The sequence below is a fragment of the Alligator mississippiensis genome, chromosome 4 (assembly GCF_030867095.1).
Source record: "Alligator mississippiensis isolate rAllMis1 chromosome 4, rAllMis1, whole genome shotgun sequence".
NCBI classification, from domain to species: Eukaryota; Metazoa; Chordata; order Crocodylia; family Alligatoridae; genus Alligator; species Alligator mississippiensis.
In genome coordinates this window covers 237893475-237916176 of record NC_081827.1, presented here as the reverse complement: position 1 = coordinate 237916176, position 22702 = coordinate 237893475, and the positions used below count along the sequence as shown (strand labels likewise).

At 45.8% G+C, this 22702-nt stretch overlaps 2 protein-coding genes across 12 annotated transcripts in view; one reads left to right on the top strand and one right to left on the bottom strand.

The window, feature by feature from the left end:
• The window catches only part of ZRANB3 (zinc finger RANBP2-type containing 3), an 86834-nt gene extending 71123 nt beyond the window's left edge, over positions 1-15711 (bottom strand). The window contains exons 1-2 of the mRNA XM_014599616.3: positions 15629-15711; positions 9791-9949 (exon numbers count right to left, since the gene is read on the bottom strand). Coding sequence (XP_014455102.2) covers positions 9791-9949; positions 15629-15648 — 179 coding nt within the window. The 5' untranslated portion in view covers positions 15649-15711. The remainder of the gene's footprint in view (positions 1-9790; positions 9950-15628) is intronic.
• A 76-nt stretch (positions 15712-15787) lies between these two features.
• The window catches only part of R3HDM1 (R3H domain containing 1), a 170310-nt gene continuing 163395 nt past the window's right edge, over positions 15788-22702 (top strand). For 5 of the 11 annotated variants that reach the window (XM_019480434.2, XM_019480435.2, XM_019480433.2 and 2 more), the window contains exon 1: positions 16371-16482. The gene's annotated coding sequence lies outside the window, so the exon portion shown is untranslated. Of the gene's footprint in view, positions 15807-16359; positions 16483-22702 lie in introns of those variants that run through there. The other 6 variants (XM_019480437.2, XM_019480436.2, XM_059727417.1 and 3 more) reach the window with 5 other exon arrangements.

Genomic DNA, 22702 nt, shown 5'->3' with positions numbered 1-22702 from the left:
CTGGTCTTAATTAGTAAGAGTGAAGCCAGCAGATAAAGGGGTAGTGATTCTTCCCCTCTATTTGGCACTGGTGAGGCCATATTTGGAGTCCTGTGTTGGGCCCCCCACTTCAGAAAGGATGTGGACAAATTGTAGAGAGTCCAGTGGAGAACAATGATAATGGTTAGAGGACTGAGGAACAGGACTTATGAGAAGAGGCTGAGAAAACTGGGCATATTTAATTTAGAGAAGAGAAGACTGAGGGGGGATTTGATAGCAGCCTTCAACTACCAAAAGGGTGATACAAAGAGGATGGAGCTAGACTGTTCTCAGTGGTGGTAGATGATAGAACAAATAGCAATGGTCTGAAGCTGCAGCAAGGGAAGTTTAGGTTGGATATTAGGAATAACTTTATCACTGGAGCTGGGGAGTATAGTACAGGAACAGGCTACCCAGAGACACTGTGGAATCTCCATCCTTGGAGGTTTTAAGACCCAGGTAGACCAAGCCCTGGCTGGAATAATATACTTGCTTTGAACAGGAGGTTGGACTAGATAACTTCCCAAGGTCTTTTCCAACCCTAATTTTTCTATGATTTATGAACAGCAAATTTGGCAACTGCAAAACAGAGCCTTCAAGTTCAGAGAGACAGAGCAGGAAAAGATAAGAACATTTTCCCCCAAACTAGATGAAGTAGTTCCAGCTCAGCATTCAAAAGCCAAGTTGGCCTGAAATGCATAAAACATTCCAAGTCTGCAATGACATATCTGCTTGGAGAAATTAGTGTAAGTAATTGTAACACCAGTATACTGATTATGCTACTTCTGGTATAGATGGAAAATTATACTGGAAGGAGTAGTGGCATACTTAGTTACTGCTTACTAGTTAGTGAACAGGATAGTTACTATTCCCAAAGTCAAATCTTTGCAAGTAACTGAGCACCCTCAAAACTCATTGATGTTATTGGATGCTGGGGCACTCAACCTCCTACAAGATGAGGCACTTATACATGAACATGTATCATACTGTTTTATGACAAAATAAAAAGAATACCAAAGAATGAAAAACGAATGAGTCAGAAGACTCATTCACACCTCCAACAATGTTAATCAGAAGAAAAATCCAACATATATGAGAGGTGAAGGGAAGCCCTTTTAGAAATGGTTTTAATGAATACCTATACGTTCGCTATAAAGTGGATGTACCAAAGCTCATAACAAAATTTTAAAAATTGTTACAATCCTACACTGTGTCAACTACTTCCTGGTATATACACCTACTACACTGCTGCTTAATGAGTAAAACCAGGAGCCATTAGTTTCTAGACAAATGGATTTTTAAGTAGAAGCTGAAAGTTTTTTTAACCCAATTTTTCATGTGTGTAGTGAAAGAATCAATAAATAGCAAGGATAATTAAGCAGAAAACAATGCCCTCTTCTCTTCATTTTGATTTTCAAAAACAAGGTGTGTGTATTATTCAAGGGTGTGTTATATGCAAGAAAACATGGTAGTATGAAGATGCATAATTTTGGGACAACATGATTACAATGGTAGTTTTAAAAATGATATTTGGGGAGGCACTGAGTGAAATGGTAGAGTTTGCTCTGCAGGTGTAGACACAGAACAACTGAACCATTCCCAAATGTCACTGACTGGAAACTGGTTCACAATTGTGGATGTGCTATGGCTCTGACAACCTGGGGGTGGGAGTGAGCACCCAGCCCAGCATGCCTCATAGTGGGCAAGTAGATTGGGGGAGAGGGGGACAAGTGGGGAGGAAGAGTGTTTGCATTCATGCTCTGACGGCCACAGAGGGTGGGAGACCTACAGCTGGGAATGTTTTCACTTTTCTGCTGTCCCTTCTCTCCTAAACATGAGTCCAATAAGAATTAACTGAACCCATCAGTATGCCTGGCTGACTTGTGGAGGAGGGAGTTGGGGAGGGCACTTGGATCTGTGCTTTTTGGCTCCCAGGGGCTGGGGAGCAGGGTGGGAGAAGTGATGCAGGGCTGTGACCAAGTAGGGAGTGAAGACACAGATCCTTGTTAGAAAGATAGCTTTTATTGAACAAGCAGTGCAAGGGAGCATATTTATAAAAAAAAAAAGGGGGGGGAGGGGAAGATGCCAGATACTGAGGTGGGGGGTGCTGCTTACCAAACAGCCAGCTGCAGCAATGGAAGGGGTGGGAAGGAGAGCAATGCAATATGAGATACCTGGAAGACTGACCATGACCCATATCTTGGAACACTTGGCATCCAAACACAACAATGAACTGGTTCAAAATAGTGTTTGATTTTCCAGGTACGCTTTCAAACCGTTCTAGGTGGCTTTAAACCATACTAAATCATGTGCGTGTCCGTGCTCTCAGATCTTTCCCCAAACAGAGAAGAGAGCAGATGGCCTTTAATCACAAGGTAGACTTAAAAGCATCACATATACCTTCAAACAAAAAACAAAATACTATACAAGGAAAATATGCATGCATATTAAGCATACAACTGTAAAATTATTTTTTCTTTTATTGACAGCTGGTGGCAAAGACAAGAGACTGAAGCAAATCAGTAACTTTAACTGCTAACAACAATATAAATTGCTAATCATCCAATAACAAGTTAGGCAAAAAATATATAGAAAAAATATACAAAAGCAAAGAGATTTTGACAACATGAAAAAGCAAAACATGTATAAAAAGAATGATGCATTACACAAAAGGAGAAAGGCTCATAACAACAGAAAACAAAGAAGTAGAAAGAACCCTGAAATAAAAGGCAAAAAAGAGAAGGAAAAATATTAATAATACATAAAAGAAAACCCCGGTACACTAACAGCAACAGAAGTGATTGTACTCAGAACATTACTTCTGCCTTTGTATTGTTTAATCTGCAAAGACAAGAAATACTCCTAAAACTGCATGTAATATGTGGGTAAAAAGAGTTTATTTCACAATACTCTTTTAGCAACCACCTCTGATGAAGACAGAACAGCGTTTCTCAACCTGTGGGTCACGACCCAAAACTGGGTCGCAAGGGTATATGAAAGGGTCACAAACAAACTTTAAAAATGAATTTTCCTTTAAGAGGAAAATGTGGGAAAACGTGTCTTTTTCCTTGCAGGCTGGCAGTTCCAGCCTAAAAGGGGCTGCTTGGGTCCCCCCCGGCCCAACACACTGACCCCCTACCCCACACAGGGTACTGAGGGCAGGGGACAGCGGGTAGGGAGTGAAGGACACTGGGTCGAGACTGGCCACTGATGTTTACAAATGGCTCCTGAAACAAAAAAGGTTGACAACTGCTGATCTAGAAGACACTGATGAGAACAAATGACTTAGCCCTGGGCTGTCCAACTTATGAGTGCCTGGGGGCCACATCACACCACGGTGACACCCCATGCCATGTGGGGACCCCCAACACCAGAGAAGAAAAAATACAGGTGCCTCAAAGCCCAACTGAGACTACTAAGTCAGAGGTCATTACTAAAAATAACTGCAAGGTCCTATATTGTCTGAGGGGGTAACATGGTATTTCTAGCCATGAAAACTGCATGGAGTCCTGTCTAACACTTCAGATTCCCACAGATACAGCAGGCAACTACTGAGGTAATGCAAAAGGCACTAAAAAATGCCAAATCTCATTATTTCAATACTAAGGGCACTGTTTAAGCTGATTTCAGTGTGCTTGCTAACTTCTACAGAATTGGATACTTTCAGCTGTGTGCACCTCATTAATCCTCCTTACCACTTTAGAGTACCTGCCTTTAATATCAGCCTTGAACTTGGCAAGACCTAGTTGTTTTACAGGACTACTAACAACACAGAATTGATAGTGGATTGGATGGACAAGAAAAGGGGTATCAAATTCACCCAGCCCCCAGAGCCTGCATCCAGACTCACCTCCAGTGATGAGTCAAACAGCATGAGGCTGCTCATTACCTGCCCTCACCCCAACAAGCATCACTACAGGACTCTACACCTCACAGGGGCCTCTCTCTTCCTCTGCTGACGAGACTGAGCCCTGAGAATACCCCTGATGCTCAATGACATCTCCATCACAACCCACAGAGAAAGCCAGTAAAGGGTCTAGCTATTGTTGTGCCCCCCAAAATACCAGGATCTTGCTGATGTCTTTGATGAGAAGAAAGCAGACATCTTGCCATTCATTCCAAAAATGTTATGACTGCCCCACTGACCTGCAACTGGATGCTTAGATTCCCTTTGGACCAACTTCTGCTTTCCCTGAGCCTGAACTAGGCACCCATCAGGAATACGTTCAGAAAAATCTAGTCAAGGGATTTATCTGCCCATCCAAATCGTCAGCTGGGAGACTAGAGACGATCTTCTTCATTCTTATGAAGGATGGGTCTTTCTGCCCTGTTTGGATTACAGAGCCTCAAATGGGACAACTATCTGCAACCATTTTCTACTGCTCCTAATCAATGAACTTTGAGTGACTCAGACTGGCCAAGTTATTTTCCAAGCTGGATTTACAAGGGGCCTACAATGTGGTCCAAACACATGAAAAGGATGATCAGAAAACTGCCCTTCAGATCCGATATGGTTATTTTGAACATGTAGGCATGCCCTTTGGATTCTGTAATGCCCCAAGTGTGTTCCAAGATATGCTGGACCAATTTGTAATAATTTACCCACGCATTTTAGTTTTCTCTGATGACCCAACCCATCACACAGAATGTGCATGCTGCATTCTACAGAATCTCCGGGAGAACCATTTATATGCTACCTTAAAAAATAAAAAGTGAATTCAATAAGTCCCGTACTGAAATATACAATTTCCCTTCTGGTCCTGACAATGGACCCATGCAAAGGAACTGCAGTCATAAAATGGGCTGCTCCACAAAAATGTTCAGCGAGTCCAGTATTTCCTGGTGTTTGCCTATTTCTGCGGATGATTTATAAAAGGTTTTGTGCACTCAATAGCCCCATTCACCATGCCCCTTAAGGAGAAGATGGTCTTCAAATGGTTCCAGAAAGCTCAAGCAGCCTTTGAATCACTAAAGACATTTACCTCTGCACCCATTCTGGTACATCAAAATCATTTATGGTAGGAGCCAACTCATCTAGCTGTGCCAAAAGGGAATATTCTGTCTCAGCCCTCAGACTCTGAGACAGCTGTATCCTTTTGCCTTCTACTCCCAGGCCCTAATACCGTCCACGAAGAAATATTACATTTGGGATTGAGAGCTGCTTGCTACTAACGCAGCATTTGAAAAGTGGTGGTACCTTCTGGAAAGGAACCAGTGCCCAGTTGAAGTGAAAACAGGTCACAAGAATTTGGAATACCTCCAGACAAGTTTGAAACTGAACTCATGTCAAGTCTGCTGGTCAATATTCTTTTCCTGGGTTGTTTCTGTGGTCACTTATTGTCCACGTACTAAGAATCACAAGGCAGATGTATTGCCCTGTAAAGATGAACACTCTATGCCAAACCCATCATCCCTTTTCTACCATCCTCCAATCCAAGAACTTTATTTAAGGTACCACTCCCAAAAGTCTTCTTTCTTGCATCTACGCAGCCCTCATTGATGACCCTAAAGAACTGTGCTAGGCAACAGTTCCATCCAAACCCGACTTCCAGGGGCACCATAGTTTCCTGTTCCTCTAGCATCACCCTGATATTCCTGAAGGACTCGTACGACCCAAAATACTAAAGCTCTGATATGACATGCCACCTGCTGGCCAGCTTGGGAGCTCTAAAACACAGCCATTGGTCTCTTCACAGTTCTGGTAGCCAAGGATGAATCTAGATATATTGTTTAATGTCTGCTCTTGTGCTGTGTGTACCAGAACTGAAAAAAACAAAACCCAAAAACCTGTGGGTCTTTTCCAGCTCTTCCCCACTCCCCCATTACCATGGTCAACTATACCTGTGGACAGGGCCGTCCCTTTGGGGGGGCAGTGAATCGGCCCTGTACATTGGGGGTCCTGTGGAACTGGGCAGAGCAGCCGCAGCAACTCCACACTGCTGCCGCCGGCTTCCTATCCAGCAGCTCGACACCCCCCATTCCCACCACCGATGCCGCCACTGCCAATGGCAACGGCAGCTTCTACGGGTCCAGGGTGCGTGGGATTGGGGTCCTGCATGAGCTGATTTGCCCTGGGCCCTACACCCTGCTCAAGTCAGCTCTGCCTGTGGATTTTATTGTAGATCTCCCACTCTGAGGATTGCTCAACAATTATGTTGACTGGTTGACTAAAACAACCTATTTCACCCCTTTTCAGGCTACTCCTACAGCAAGTGAAACTTGTTAACTTGTTCTTGGGATATGTTTTCAGCTTCATGGCTGTCTGACTCAAGTAATTTCAAATCACGACCCCCAGTTTGTCTCACTTTTCTAGCACAAGTTTTGCAAGGCTCTGGGCATGGAACACATTCATTTGTCTGTGCACCACCCCTAGACAAGTGGGTAGACAAAGCATATAAATCATAACCTTGAACAATACCTCAAGTGTTCTTTGAACTATCATCAAGGTAACTGGGTAGCCTTGCTACCCTTGGTGGAATTTGTTTGTAATAATCTTTTCCATGCCTCCATACCAAACCCTGTATTTTTTCTAATTATGTGTCCCACCTCCAGCTTCATCCAGTACTGTCTGCTTTCCCTCAACCTGCCATAGGTGAGGTCATTCTGGAAGTCACTGAATAGATAAATCCCTTCACTTTTAAACCTCAATTGCCTGGACCTCTGACAGTACACCCAGTCTTTCACATGCCTTTCGTAAAATAATGGAAAATTAAGATTGGAAAGGACCTCAGGTCCAACCCCTGCTTAAAGCAGGACCAGCCCCAACTAAATCATTCCAGCCAGGACTTTGTTGAGTCCGTCCTTAAAAACCTCCAAGGATGAGGAGTCCACCACCTCTCTAGGTAACCCGTTTCAGTTTTTTACCACCCTCCTAGGGAGAAAGTTTTTCCTAATCTCCAACTTAAACTTCCCTTGCTGCAACTTGAGACCCCTGCTCCGTGTTTCATCATCTGCCACCACTGACAGCAATCTAGCTCCATCCTCTTTATAACCACTGTTCAGGTGGTTAAAGGCTGCTATCAAATCCCCCCTCAGTCTTTTCTTCTGCAGACCAAATAAGCCCAGTTCCCTCAGCCTGTCCTCATAAGTCATGTCCCCCAGCCCCCTCACCATTTTCTCTGCCCTCTGCTGGACTCTCTCCAACTTGTCTATATCCTTTGTATGGCGGGGGGGAGAGGGGGTGTACAAAACTGGACACAATACTCCAGATGTGGTTTCATCAGTGCAGAATAGAGGTTCTGTTCAAACCTTATAGTGAAGGCCCTTTTCCCAATGGAAAGACCCACCAATAATAGTTGAAGGGATCAAAGAATACACTGATAGATAGATTTTAGACTCCAAATGAGTTTAGGGGAAGAACAGTTTTGGGAACTGACAGTCATGTCCATAATCCTGATCTGGTGTAGGTTTTCCACCAAGAGTACCCAGAAAAGCCTAGACCTGGGCTACCTACCTGCAGCCTCACCCAGCTAATGAATCAGCTGGTCACTATTAGGGCTTCCTGATTGACTGCTAGAGATAGCAGCCTCCCTATTTAAGTCCATCTGGGGCAGCAAGCTGCAGGATAGCCAACAGTTCTACCTGAAGGTCTACTGCGGTAACCCTCTCTGGTTCTTGTGCTCTTTGGTTTTCTGGTTTCTGACCCAGCTCAGCTCTGCTTCTGGACTCTGGCTTTTGGGAACTCCTCTCGGCTTTAGTCCCTAACTTGGCCAGTGACCTGGACTCCACCTCTGGAATACCCCCTGGGATTTGGTAACTTGGACTCTAACTCCCATCCCCCCCTGTGTAGCTCTGGACTGTCCAACTCCTGACTCTACCCCTTCTCTGGTGGCCCATTCACTAGACTAAACCACCTATGGCCTGGTCCATATATCAGGCAAGTGATCAGCTCAGGATTTCAAATAAAAATTAATGTAATTATAATTAGTTTAATTAAATTAGCTTATGACATATGATGCCATCATCACCGGTGAACAGCTGAATAAAAAAGTTTTCAAAGACAAATGTAAATTGCACTGATAATAACTCAGGCTAGGAAGCAAGGGAAGCTGACAATGAACTTGTAATACCATGTTTTCCAGAACTGTCATGGGTGCTACAAATCAAAAACATTTGTCACAAGCTAGTTTGTTGCCATCGATTTTCTGGACACTATTAAAACCTGACTAGGTCAAGCCAAGAAGGATGCTCTCCTCTATACAGTCCTCAACAACTAATTTATTCCACTAACATGTTTTTTATTTGATAATAGTACTTGATTCCAAGGCAAGGCTTCCCCCCCATTTAACATGGAAGGAAAAGCCCCTTGTTTTGGATTTGAATATAAAAGGGGTGGGGAAGCTGCTGAAGCTGACTCAGTTGGAGCAACAGCACTTGCCTGCCCTCCCTTCTCCCCCGCCAACTATGTCACCTGCTTTCCTGTAGCCTTTGTGCAACTGATACTGCTGGGCCAGGCGGGGGCTGGAGTGACCATGTGCTCCATGCCCTAGGCTGGAACAGGAGCTGCAAGGGGTAAGCAGTGGCAGGGTAGGGGCAATGGTGGGGTCATGTGGGAAGGCAGCAGAAGCAGTAATGAGGGGTGGGTAGCAGAAGGGCAGGTAGGTAGAAGGTGGGGTAGGCAGCAAAGGGGGCAAATCATGGAGCGTCAGGCCATTTGACTTTGCTGCTGCTGCTTGACCTATTGCAGCAGGGATGGGGAAGGAGAGATGGAATATAAGATGACCCCCAATAGTTACATTGTATCAATGGAAATTAATAATAAATTTGTAAGTTTTCCACACACAGAATCTAATTACTGGGGGGGAAGGTTTAAATTCAGAGGCCTCTTGGATTCAGGTAAATATAGTATATCTTTCTGCTGATTAATTAGAAAAACAGTAGGAATACAGAATCTCATTATTTCATAAACATCAGCAAAGTTCCTGAACATATTAACTAACTCATGTATGTGACCAAGGTGGTTTTAAAAACAAAACAAACAAACCCAAAAATCTCAGCAAGTGTTCTCCTGAATTAAGTCTATAAACCATTGCCTGAAATGGTCCATCTTCTCTTTGCACCTCAGAAACACCTGAGGTATTATCCAGGAAGATGTATCCAGCTGAAACTATCTTTCAGAGCTATCAGGTTCTAGTTACTGCACTGATACTTTAATCCAGGGGTCGGCAACCTACGGCCCATAGGCTAATCTGACCTGTGAAGCCATTACATCTGGCCAGTGGAACCAGGGGAGTATGGAGGTGTTTGATGGAGGGGGGCTTTGCTCGCGCTGCACCATGCCGCAGCTGGATGGGCAACAGAGAACTGCACTTATTGCTTTGCACCAATGCCCAGTTGCCACGCAGCACAACAGCAGCCAGGTCCTAGCACCAATCTGCCTCTGACCCAACCTAGCCTGCTGCCAAGAATTTTTTCAGCACAATCGTGATATATTGCTATTCAAAACCCCACCCTACACAAATACCAATCAAGATCCATATTAATATTCCTTTAAGAACAACAGAAATGAATGAATTACATTAGTTTAAGATCCCAACAAAAAAATAAGATATCCATCCTGATTTTTACAGTGAATAGGGTGACTAATGATATATTGAAAGATTGCTCATGAACGCTATACCATTACCATTGTTTATTTTACAAGAAGCAAATTTGTTTTAATCCATACAAACATGGAATGAGGCAACCTATTTTGACAAGCTTTTTGATTGTTCACAAAAAAATTTCTAAAACTGAACTAATGTTTCAGCATATCATGAAAGAAGCATTTTACCTGCCGCTTCTCTCAAGTGCAAATATGATGCCTTTCTTCTGGAAAGGGAGCAGTCTTTCCCTCAGTTTTTCAGGTAGAAAAAGTAACTTAGCATCAATATTCTCAGAATAAGATGTTTCAACCTCAGAGGTTGCCTGCACTGCATCTGCCATGTTGAACCTGAAACAAAAACCATAGAAGAGTCACAAGTTGGGCACTGAATATTCTGTAATTCATTAAAAGACAAAGCTTTATAGGGCAATGGACAGTAGTTTTTTCAATACGCAATTTTTTTCAATACGTATATATATTCACCTGCATTACTTCCCCAATAAGAATATTTTTGCGATCGAAACGTTCTGTTTTTTTAAACTAAGACTGTTTTATAAGACACTGAAAAGTAACATTTGTTTGAAACCATCATAAGTGACCCTTTGACTGTGCTTAAAAAGTTCCAGAACCAACAAAATCAAGATCCTTTTTGTAATGATTAAAAAATTAAAATAAAGGGCAAGTAAGTTCAAATTCCTGGAAAACTACATCACAACAAGGAAATCAGGTGAACTTGTTTCCCAATCCGCTGTTTTACTCTTTTCATAAACTCAAATGAAACCCAGAACAACAAACTCAGAATAATCCAATTAAAACTGGTAGGCTTGATTTTATAGACAGAAGCCAAAAATGCAACTTTGAAAATCTTTTTTATTCAAATCTGTGAAAACTATCATCATACTCAGATACACAGTATAGAAAGAATGACCTTTTAAACCATAGAAGATTTTTCCAAGATGCTATAGAGCAGAGGTGTCAAACATACTGGGGGTATGAATTTCCATGAGAAATTTCAGCTCTAGTTTATCCCCATGAAATGTCATGTATGGAAATTCAATGATGCGTACATGTAGAATGCTTACCTGGCATGATAAACAGCGTGATTGGGACAGAGGCCAAGCTCCTGCGGAGCGCAGCCTGGCCCCTGCATGATCGTGGGACAAACTCCCACAGAGGCTAAGCTTGACCAGGCTCCATGGGAGTTTGGCCCCTGCCTGGGCTGGGACCTCGGTAGAGTGAAGGGCTGGCAGCGCCAGACTCCTGGGCACTATTAACCCTGCCTCTGCAACCCCAGCCTCCTGGCACAGCCTTACCGGCACAGCCCCCGACTCTTACAGTGGCCATCATGCATGTGGGTACACAGTAATTTGGTAAAAATCAAAAAAATCTCTAATTTTGCATAATCCTGAAAATTTCAATCAACAAAAATCAAAATAAGTGCTTTAAAATAAATATTGATTTTAGCTGTCGAAATCAAAAAATAAAATCAAATTCCGCCAAGCCTACCTAATAGTAAGGCCAGCAAAAGTTGTGTGCTTTTTCCTTCACAGCCAAAAACTTAACAGCTAGGGGCAATTTGGAAAGGAAAAGTATAGAGACCTAAAAAAAGATATGCATCTCAATTCAAAGCCAGAGTTGCAGCTTATTATGATCAATTTCAGTGCACCCTTAGCTTATATTAGCAGGTGGAAAATACCAGATGTTACAAGTAATAACTAATACTCTTTCCCTTAAGAGACATTATGAACTTCTACATCATGTCACTGGTACTTTAATAAGACATGTATTATAATTATATTATATAATTATTATGTTATAATGCTGTCAAAATATGGAATGGGCTTCCAAGGGAGGTGGTGCTTTCCCCTACCTTGGCAGTGTTCAAAAGGAGATTAGACAAGCACCTGGCTGGGGTTACTTGAGGCCAGCACTTTTTTCTGCCTGGAGCAGGGGGTCGATGATCTTCTAATAGGTCCCTTCCAACCCTAAAAATCTATGAAATCTTTCTTAATGTTGGATATCTCCCTATCAGCTCCTTGTAATGTAATGTTCTTGCTTACTGAACAAACTGTTACTTTTTGCCTTCGTTATTTCATGGTCCATTCAACGATTTCCTATAAAACTGTGATGCTTACTTTTTCACCAGTTGTGCAAAGGTGCTCATTTATGGAAGGGTTCTTATTTAAAGGTTCTTACAATACTAAGTGGTTTTTACTGACAGTATGTTAATTAGTTTGACTCAAAGCTAACAGATACATTTCAAAGTTTCCTCGTATATTTTCAAGGAATTAATCTCAGACAAGTTCCTAAAAGTGAATCCTTATTACACTAACTTCTAGAGAAGCAGTACTCCCAAAATGTTAGGGGGGTTATTACTCCCCTTCAGTTACATGATTTGAACGGCACAAGTCGCCTACTATCATTATTCCACTGACACAGTGTCCATCTGGCCCTTGTACCCGTTCCATCCTTCACCTTCCACATGACTTCTGGACCTGGACCTGCTGTTGTCCCAGTTTTGACCCCAGTAGCTTAGGGTGAAAGTGACTGGAAGATGCCAGTCTGCCTTTTAAAAGAAATCCTCAGTACTTTGGCAATACCTTGCTTTCTAACTTTGAAGGTACACACAAATAGCTCCATGCAGAATTACAGCCAAACTTGTAGGTAAACCTTGGGTTGCTGTCTTGCCCAGGAAAGTGGCTCTGGGTCTCCTCAGCTTGTGTAGAAAAGCACACTTGTCACTACTACAAAGAATTCAATTCACAACTGAGCACTGATCATACCATCACCATGCCATGAGTGACAACAGGATAATGTGATGTCCTTAAACTGTAGCCCCAGATGCGTACAGCAATGACTTGTTTCTTGATGAGGGAACCGCAGAGAATAGACACTAAAAACCTCCAAAATGTCCAAACCCAAGTAGATAGGGGAGAGCAGTGGATGCACGGTAACTCTACTTTAGCAAGGCTTATTTATTACAGGGATCCTGGTGTTCACTGTTTAACAAAAGCAAATTCTCAAGAAAGAGAAAAAGAAAGAAATCTCTGATTAAAAACCCCCAAATCTGTGTTTTTCTGCAATTAAAATGTAACACCACTATATATCTAGATACTAGTTGAACACAATCTTTTATTGGTATATTTACCATTTGAAAGCCTACCAGTGCCTCAGTCGGTATAATAAAATACATTCTAAATATCTATAAATGTTGGTGTTTGACATCAGTTGTTTTTATTATGGAAAATCAGAGCTTCCCCTGCCCCCTTGGCTCACTGGGATGTGGGTCCAGCTGCAGTTGTCCCGTCCCCCACCTCCTCCTCTGCTGCTTTGTGGCACTGAGCAGCCCTGATATGCCCTGTTCATGCTATTGCCCCTCACTCCTGACCCCCAGCTCCCCAGCCCTGCTGGTGCCCCCCATTCCCTACCTCCAGCCCTGCTGCCAGGGCTATGGGACCAGGGATCCGGGTCTGCAGCTCCCTGCAGCAGCCTCTGAGCCCCAGCTACCACCCATGAGAAGTAGCAGCTGCTGCAATGGATCTGAGTGCAGACCCCGGCTCCTTCTCCCCCAAAGGTGGCACAGCCAGAGCTTGAGCCCTTTGTGGGGAGCTGATGCAGACTGCCCACTGTGGGCTCTTGGCTCCGCACCCTGCTGCCCTCTCCCTGGGCAAGATCCAGCACAGCAGGGCAGAGTGGGACCAGACGGAGAAGCTTCTTACTGCCACTGGGAGCTTGTGTTTTTCTGTGGCAAATGGAAAATCCGGATCCCTCCTCATTAGTAAAGGAAGGACATATGGTCTAGACAAAAAAAATGATATAGATATTTAATGGCTGTATCATGGTGAAAGAATGGTCAGCAATGGCTCACCATCCAATTGGGAGGAGGTATCAAATGGGGAACTGTCCTGCATCCAGTACTAATTAATCTCTTCATTAATTATTTGGAGGATGGGATTGTCTGGATACTTGGCAAATTTGCAGATAGCCCCATCCTGGTGGAGTTGCAGACATTCTGAAGCATAGTATTAGGATTCAGAATGACCTTAATAAACTGCAAATGTGGTTAAAAAAAATCTGTCAAATGATGACATGCACTGGGATTGAATAATCACACACCAAGTAGAGAATGACTAGCTAGACTACGATACTGCAGAAAAGGATCTGGAGTTTATACTAGACTACAAGATGAATGAGCCAACAATGTGCTATTAATGGGGGAGGAAGGGAGAGGAAGCCAACAGTACACTGGAGTGCACAGGAAAAATAGCTTACTAGTTAAAGGAAGCAATTTTTCCACCCTGCTTTGCACTGGTGAGTACTAGAAGTTATACAGTCAATGATGACAGACTCTGTGGCTGCAGGGACAGAACAACTCATTTTTGAATTGCAAGAAGCGAAATTGAGGTTGAATTATAGGGAGAGTTTTCTCACGAGTGGCTGAGCATTGGAACAGATTAGCTAGAGAAATTGTTGAATCTCCATCCTTTGAAGGGTTTTTAAGAACAGGTCAAACAAACACTCGTCTAGACTGGGTTAGACAAGGTTGATTCAGTTTTGAGCAGGAAAAAAGGACATAACAGGGGCAGGCAATTATTTAGGCCTACGGGCCACATAGGCAGTTCTGGGGAACTGTCACAGGGCAGCCAACTCTGCTCCCGCTCCCCCTCCCCACACGCCCTGAAGCTCCTCCCCACCACCAGCCCCAGCAGCAGCAGCCGAGCACACAGTCCCAGCCCCAGTCCCACATGCAACCTGCCCTGCATCCACTTGCCCTTGCTGGAGCAGACCAGCTCCAGAGTGCTCCCATGTATACAGCCCTGACCCCAGACTGCCCTGTGCTTGCTCCAGACCCGCCTACCCACGATGAACAGTCAAAACGGTGGCCGGGCAGAAGCTGCCACTGGGCACAGGGGAAAAGCGACCACCTTCTCCTTGCTGCTGGGCCATAAGCTGGCTGCAGCCACCTGGAGCCCACACCCAGGCTGCCCAGCAGCCCCTCTCCCCTGCCACCACTTCCTTGTTGGGCGGCCTAGAAGTGGCGGTGACAGCGGCGGAGAGGATCCACAGGGCAGCCCAGGTGTGGGCTCCAGGCAGCTACAGCAAGAACGGCTGCCAGTGGCGAGGGGGAGACAGCCACTTCTCTGCACCCAGCAGCAGCTTCTGCCTGGGCACAGCTCACTGTAGGTGCGTGGTCAAAAGACGGGCATGGGCCAGGGCTGTGCACAGGGGTCCCAGCTGCTCCAGAGCTGGGCTGCTCTGGTGGAGGCAGGTGTGGAGCAGGTGTGGGGTGGGCCAGGACCAGGGCTGCGCATGAAGGTCCCCATCAGTACCACGGACCAGCCGGAAGAAACCACTGCTGCCTCGGCTGCCTACAAGCGTCCAGCTGCCCCAGCCCCGCTGCATGGCTGTGGCTAGCAGGATGCGGCTTGGGCCAGATGGCACCTGGGCCAAGTGGGACCTGCTGTGAACCAGAGTCCCTCCATTCGCTGGATCTGGCCCATAGGCTACATTTCACCCACCCCTGCCCTACAGCACCTCCTGAAGTCCCTTCCAGCTCTGATTTTCTGTGACTCTAACCCCAGAGCCAAGCACCACAGACAGCAGAGCTCAGGGAAGCATTGCACGTGCGCTTTCCTTTTTCACTTTCTTGGATAGCCCTGAACCACCTATTCTTGTGCTGGCAGGGAACGGAGACACCGCTTCTTAAAAGAGCCAAAAAAAATGCCCAAAAACAATACACACGCATGCTGATAAAGTCAAGACCCTTTCAATAACAGTTCGCCCAACTAGGGGAAGAAACTCTGTTCCTGCAATAGATGGGGTGGCTCCAGACCGTGCGCCCCACCACGCGCGCACCACGCGGGACGCTCAGGACACCAGCACAGCGGCTGAAATCGCTCGTGCAGCAAGGCCTTGAAAGCGCAGGTCAGCGGCACCCAGCTTTCAGACCCCGGGAGTGACGGGACCTCCCGCCCCCGCCGCGCGCTGAGGATGAGGATGAGCAGGCCCAGCCCCCCCGCCTCGCACCTGCAGCAGCCCCGAGGCATTCGCGCGCTCCCGCTCAAACCCCCGGCGGCCGGAAGTGGCGTGTGGAGAACGTGTGACGCAACGCCCAGCCCACAGACCATCGCCCCGCCCCCCGCTGGGCGCTTCCGGTGGGCGGGGCTTGGCGCGGAGGACGCCCCTCTCCGCTTTTCCGTGATGTGTATGTACCCCTCCCTCCCCCCGCCTTGGCTGGGGCCCGGCCTTGAAGCCCTGAGGGGTGGCGAGGAGCGTTGTGGGCAGTGCGGCTCCCGCGTGTTTTAGACTAGGAACCGAAGCCACTACTTTTTCCCAGGATGCTGTACGCCATCCAGGGGCTGCGGCATTTCCTGGTGCATGCCGGGACATGTAGTCCTAGGGGAGCGTTCTCTGCGGGCACAGAAGGAGGGTTAACGTCTCTCGCAGGGTCCAGCGCCCACTTGATCGTCATTGGTGGTGAAACGCATCCGTCCCCGCACCCCCTGTGTTGCTATTGGTCATCCCTGCCTAGCGCGGGTGGGTCTCCGTATGCCGGTTTTGGCGGCGCCGTCTCTCTATTGGTGCACTGGGAAGTCAGTCGGCCGAGCCGCCCTGGTGATTGGCTAGCCCTCTCTCTCTGGGCGTGTTCCAGCGAAAGCTGTACGGGCGTTTCTGAGCAGGGGCTCCGGGGCACAGCTAACTGGCTGAGGCCAATGTCCGTCCTGTGTAGCACGCGCTGCCATTGGTGGCCGCCGCCGGTGTGGGCGGGACTCCCCCCACCGCGGCAGCAGGAGGAACCGAAGCCGCCGCCGCCGGGGCTGGCGATGGGGTCGGTCCCGCCGCGCGCGTGAATCCCCCGCGCTGGGGCGGCGCCGCCCGCAGTAAGGCCCCGGGGGGAGGGGGACGGCCGTTGGGGGGCGCGGCCGTGGGGCCTCGCGGTGTGGGAGGCGGCGGCCGGGCCCGGGCGCGGGGAGACGGCGGCAGGGGCCGGGGCACTGCCAGCCCCTCGCCCTGCGGGGCAGAGCCCGGCGCCTCCCGCCTCCGAGGCCCTTCGCGGCCTGACTTTTGTGCACGGACGCTTGAAAAATAGCCCTTTACGGCAGGGAGGGGTGCACACCCCGCCTGCCGCTGGGAGTCCGGCGGCTCCCGCCTGGCTCGAGGGCTTTGGACGCAGGGGAGGCATCCGTGCCCGGCCCGGTGCATCTTTAAAAGGCCTGTGGGCGAGGCGGAGCGTGCAGCCGCTGCGCCGGTAGCGCTGGCTCCGTGTCTCAATCCCTCTGCAGTCCTCGGGGAGGCTTTTTAGCCGTGCTGCGCCGGCGGCACCGCTGCCCGTGCCTGCCCCGCTGTTTCCGCGGGTACCGGACCTGCGCCCTCCCCTGCCCTGCCAGCCCGCGCGGCTGGGCCAGGACCTCACCTGCCTCCCCTTCTGCTCTTCTTTGGGATGGTGGATTTTGTGTCGTTTTGTTTTTGAATGGACCCAAGCGTAAAGTTTAGGTCTGTTCCCATTTTCTTTGCAAGAAAGCAGACCAATGAAGTGGACCATTAGTCCTCTAAAAATATCAATTGTATTAGAGGCCAAGATTTCTGTGGGTGATACCTTTTTATTGGACCGGTTGGGGTTGGTTTGAAACCTGCTTTTCCAATTCGAGGTGTTTTTATTCAGGTCTGAGGTTTTGGCTTTTTTGGTTTTTTTTTTTTAACGAATCAACTGGTTTCCTACCAGTTGTTAGGCACGCCTTGTGCAATTTCCCTTGTTGTAGTTATTACGGTGCAGCCAGGCAGGTTTATTTATTTATTTTTTGGTGCTAGTTCTAGAATCATAGAAAATGAGGGTTGGAAGGGACCTCCGAGGTCACATTTAGTCCAACCACCTGCTCAAAGCAGGACGTGCCCCAGCTAGATGGTCCCAGCCTGGGCTTTGTCAAGCCAGGCCTTAAAAACCTCCATTACTTTGTGCATTTCATGATGGTAAAAGAGGGGGGCAAAAGTACCGTCCTTTTGATCAGCCTTGGAAGCAAATGTTTCTAAATAAGAATCTGGCCATGTGGAATCTGAAACTTAGGAAAGACTTTTATTAGATAAATACAGGTAACTTATCTGTACAGGTGTACAAACTAAGCCTTAAATAGCAGTTGTCTGGGGTATAATCATTTAAATTTTTTTTGACTGTAGAATAAAGTGGAATAAGAAATTGCAGTTGTAGTAGTCTCCATAGGCTGCAGGTTAAGGTTCTTGATGCAGTGCTGAAGTAGAGTCCGGCATGCTGATGTTCTTGGTCCAGTGTCATTTGAAAGGCTGAAAGATTAAGAGTGTGCACTTATTATTACAGTACAAGTCAAAAGAAGAACCCAAACTACATTTATTGTTAAAGCCTTTATTTTAACATCCTGCCATTCTTGGTGATAGATAATGCCAGTGGTGGCATGCTTTGTGATACACTCCACTCCTTTTACTTGTCATATGTAATGGTTTTCAGAAGCACCGTGGCAATAAGAATTGATAACAGGAATTCTTTTCTTGTAGGTACTGCAGCTGTGTAAAGCTTAAAGATTTAAGACGAAGAGCATAAATTACAGTTGTATTAAAAAGTTTCTGCATTAAGCTCACAACAGTGTGTTGGGTTTTGGATGGTGAGACCTTCCAGTATTTTTGAGAAGTCTAACAGAATGTCTGCATTTTATTTCACCATTTAAATCACTTTCTATTTTTCTAAAAAAATAATAGGAATTTTCTATCAAGTCATCTATAGTTTTTTGAATCTTGAGGAAGAAGAGTGGGCATAACAGGTGCCAGTTCTTTGTAAAACGTGTGTCTTGTGTTGGATTGTATTCATTAGCAGTTATCCAGAACTTATTTAAATCAGTAAAGATCTAGAAAAGGTGGACCACTGGATTTTTTCTGCACTTGGTCCTATTTTCTCTTCTTCCACAAACATCTTTTTAGAGTCTTTCCTGTTCTTTTCCTTTTTGCTGCCTCCTACTCCTCTCAATCTGCCTATTGAAACAGTTTTTAAAAATTATGTTTACTCTTTGTGTCTGTTTTTGTCTGATACTCATTTCTCTACCTCTACACACCTTTCTATCTGCTCTGGAGGCTTCCCAGTCTCAAATTTAGCTTGCTTTTAGCCTCTCTCTGGCTGCTTTATTCCATGTGGGCACTTCTTTTCTGTTTTTTTTAAGTGCTTATCATACCACAAGTAGCTTTGTTAAGGATATCATTTTGTGTGTTGTTTTGGGCTTTACTTTAGTTAACAGGTGCCAATAACTAATCTGTTAGCCTGGAGAATGAGGTAGGCTTCCTTATCTGTCTTTTTTCCCTGCGTAAAACTTGACTGTTTTCACCAACTTCTCTCCACACCCCCAAAACATCTGTCCCTAACCAAGAACTTGTGGTGCAACATGTTGTAAAGCAGTGATATATTTGAAGTTCAGTGCCACTGATGACTCGGCATTTCTTGGCTCCGGAGTATTTGTGCAATTACATTTATTGATCCTTTTCACTTATTTTATGTGAATATTATATAAATGAGTTGTGATACCATTTATTCTTGAATGGCATTCAAAAATAATTTTTGTGAAATAACGCAAGCCTTGTGTTTGATATGATATGGCATATATTTATTTCTTTTAAACATATTAAAATATATTAAAATCTGTTCCATAAAATTTGAAGGACTAGATTATGTTATGTATTGTGATGCTATGCCTTGCAAAAATGGGCATAAATTATGATATCTTGGATTTGATTGCAAGCAGTGTTATTGGCTGCTGAGTCTGGAGGTTTCTGGTAAGTTTTGCTAAGCTCTGAATTCTCCAGTATAGTTTAAAGCTTACATATTCATTTCAATCATACGTTTCCAATATAATTTAACTAACAGCCAGTGTGAACAAAATATTGTAATTTATCAGTGTGGCAATTTTTGTAGGTGCTGAGAGAAGTCTTGTAATATTGATATTACTGGTGCTAGTAGTATTGCTGAAATATGTAGTTCAGATCAGGGCACCCAAACAAGCTTTGCATTGGCAATGTTCCCAGTTACACCCCTGGAGGAAGGAACACCTTAGGATTTACAGCAGAAGCCCTTTGATGCACTAAATATTTCGAATTCATTAAAGATGAGGGGGTTTTCTTGAAGTTGAGAGTGATTCAGCCATGTAGGAGGCTAAGTGCATGATCATGCCTTCAATTCATTTTTGTGAGGAAATGAGTCGTAAAGGAAGTAGTAGGATGAGGAAGATGCTGGAGAAGAAAAGTCTTTCTAAGTTGAGGAAAGGGAAATTCAAAAGAATGAATGAGGAAAATGGAGGAAGAAAAATCCTTAGTTTTCATACTCAGTTTTAAAGCAAGAAAGCTTACAACTCCAGACTTTAGGTGACAATAAAACTGAAGCAGAAACAATACTGCAGGCATGTTGCATCTTACGCAGGGGTTAGGTTCTGAACTCGGCGCGTAAGGCGAAAATTGCGTATAATCAAATCCCATATTACCTGCCAGTGATTTGACTAGCAGTGACTGCCTCTGCCTTCAAAACCTCCCGCCGCTGTGGCGGAGCTGTGCGGCCGGCAGCAACAGCGTAGCATGGGGTGGTGATGGGGATGGCTGCGTGCTACCTGGCCACCACCACGCTGCCAAAACCTCCTGCCACCGCTGCAAACCCAAGCCCCGCCCCCCCTCCCACCGCGCGTATAGTTGAATTCACGTGAGTTAAATGCGTGTATAATGTGACTGTAGTGTATTTAGCCACAACTGGGTACTTGCACACTAGGGATGTGGAGCAAACAAGAGATGGACTGATGCTGCTCAAGGCCAGAGTTGGAGCTGCAGCAGCTGCCTGTCCTGTCCTGTCCTGTTCCGTCCCATCCCCCCTCCTCCACAGACACCTTGTACATGAGTCCAATATGAGGGGCTTTTTTCCCTACCTTAAATGGGGGAGGGGGGGGAATGGGCCTGATGCTGGATTTGAGTAAATATGGTACTTCCCTCTACCACAAGAGGACTGATGAAGATAAGCTGTTTTGGGAGGCTTTTGGATATTGCAGTTGTATCCCACAAAAAATGCCAGAAGAAAACTCACAATTCTGTATTCAAATGCAAGATGTGTATGTGGGTAGTAAAATATACAGGGACCAAAGCCTAAGTGAACATGAAAAGAACTAGTGAAAAACTATTAATCCAAGGAGCATCTTGTTCCCCTGTGCACTGAATGAAGTAGGATCTCTCTGGGGCTAACAGAATCATAGAGAAGTAGGGCTGGAAGGGACCTCTACAGGTCATCTAGTCCAACCTCCTGCCAGAGGCAGGATCATCCCTATCTAAGCCATCCTGTACAAATCCATTGTCTAACCTCTTAGCAAAACTGTGCAGTCAACCCTGACACAGCATAAGAAATAACACCCTAACCTGCCACAGGGAAAGCAGGCAGACTACAGTAGCCAATGTCCTGCTGCTGCAAAGGTTGTTAAAAATATGCCCAAGAGATCCCAAGAAGTGTCATGCCCCCTGCTAGAGGTGAAGGCAAAGCCCCCAACAGTCCATATCAATCTGAGCATGGGCAAAATTTCCTTCTTGACCACTTCTGTTCCTGAGCGGGGGGGGGAAGGTCCATTAGCCAGGAACCTCTGGGTTTAAGTCCCACAGGAACATTGGCACAGTCAAAATCCCCAGTCTTGGCTGCAGCCAACATCCAGTGCCTCTGAGGAAGGCTTGCAGGTGCGGGGGGGGGGCGGGAATCTTGACACATGTAACAGCAAGAAGGGGGAAAAAATCCATCCCTGCCTCATGTGGCAGCCAGCAAAGTCCAGAAGCATAGAAGATATCCATAGTAGAACATACTATAGTATAGGTAGAACATAGGCATACCTATGCCTAGATCATTCCTGACCAATGCCTTTTGAACCTCCTCTTGAACACATGCAATGATGGAGACTCAACAGCTTCTCTGGGCAGTCTATTCCGCTGCCCCACAGTGAAGATATTTTTCCTGGTATCCAATCTAAGCCTTCTTTGCTGCAACTTCAGTTCATTTGTCTGTGTCTTACTCTCTGCAGCAAGAGAGAAAAAGGTGTTTTTCCTCTTTATGGTAACCTGTGTGATCATGTAAGCAGGTAGTATCATAATGCACGCACACAAACAAGTGAATTAAGGTCACCTAGGCTGTTGAGTGCTGGACATTGTAACCTTAACATTTGCTGAACATTTTTGTGTATAATAAGTGTGACATGGGGCTAATACCCATTGGTAGAAAAAATAGTCTGGAATTTGTTTCATGATTCCATGTATGTGTTTGTGTTATAATATCACGTGAAGGACCCATTTTCCTTTCCCTGGGAAAGGGGAAAGATTCTCTCTCGCATGCCCTTAGGGAAGTGATTTGGCTATTCAGTCCAAGAGGTGGGAAGTCCAGTTCAGTCCAGGGTTCTGTGCCAGGGGTATCAAACTTAGTTGTCTCTACGGGCTGGTTCTGCACTGTAGGGGATCTAGCAGGTTGGATCTGGACCTGGCAGCAGTGCTGGGGTTAGTGCAGTAACTGCCCTTCTTCCCCCTACCTCCTGAGGACATACATGCCTATCAGGCCTTTGTTGGGAATTTGGTAGGTGCCAGGCACTGTGCCAGCCCTCTGGGCTAGGTGAAATGGTTCTGTGGGCTGAATCTTAGGCATCCCAGCCTGTGATCTAGATTTGCCCCCCCAGTGCCATGGGTCTGTGGGGAGCTCCATGGGCCATGGCCTTGTGCATTAGATCAGGTGTGTGGAGGCAGCACACAGCCCAATCCTGGCATGCAGGGACAGCACAGGTCCCAATCCTAGGACTTGGAGTCAGAAAGTTGAGCCCCACTGGTCAATAGGATACCCAGTACAGCTAGGGAAGTGAGGCCTTAGGGCAGCCCTTATATCTAGGTCTGCAGAACGTGTGGAGTTTATGGCATGCTGCCAGCATCAAAACAGAAACGCACAACCCACCAGCAAGAAATGGCCATTTTCAACTATTCAGAACTCATTTAAATCTGAATTATATTTATGAAGTAGTGAAATGGCCTTGGCCATCTTCTGCTGAATTTCAGAACTCCCTTACAAACAACAGAGGGTTGAGTTTTTTTTTGTAG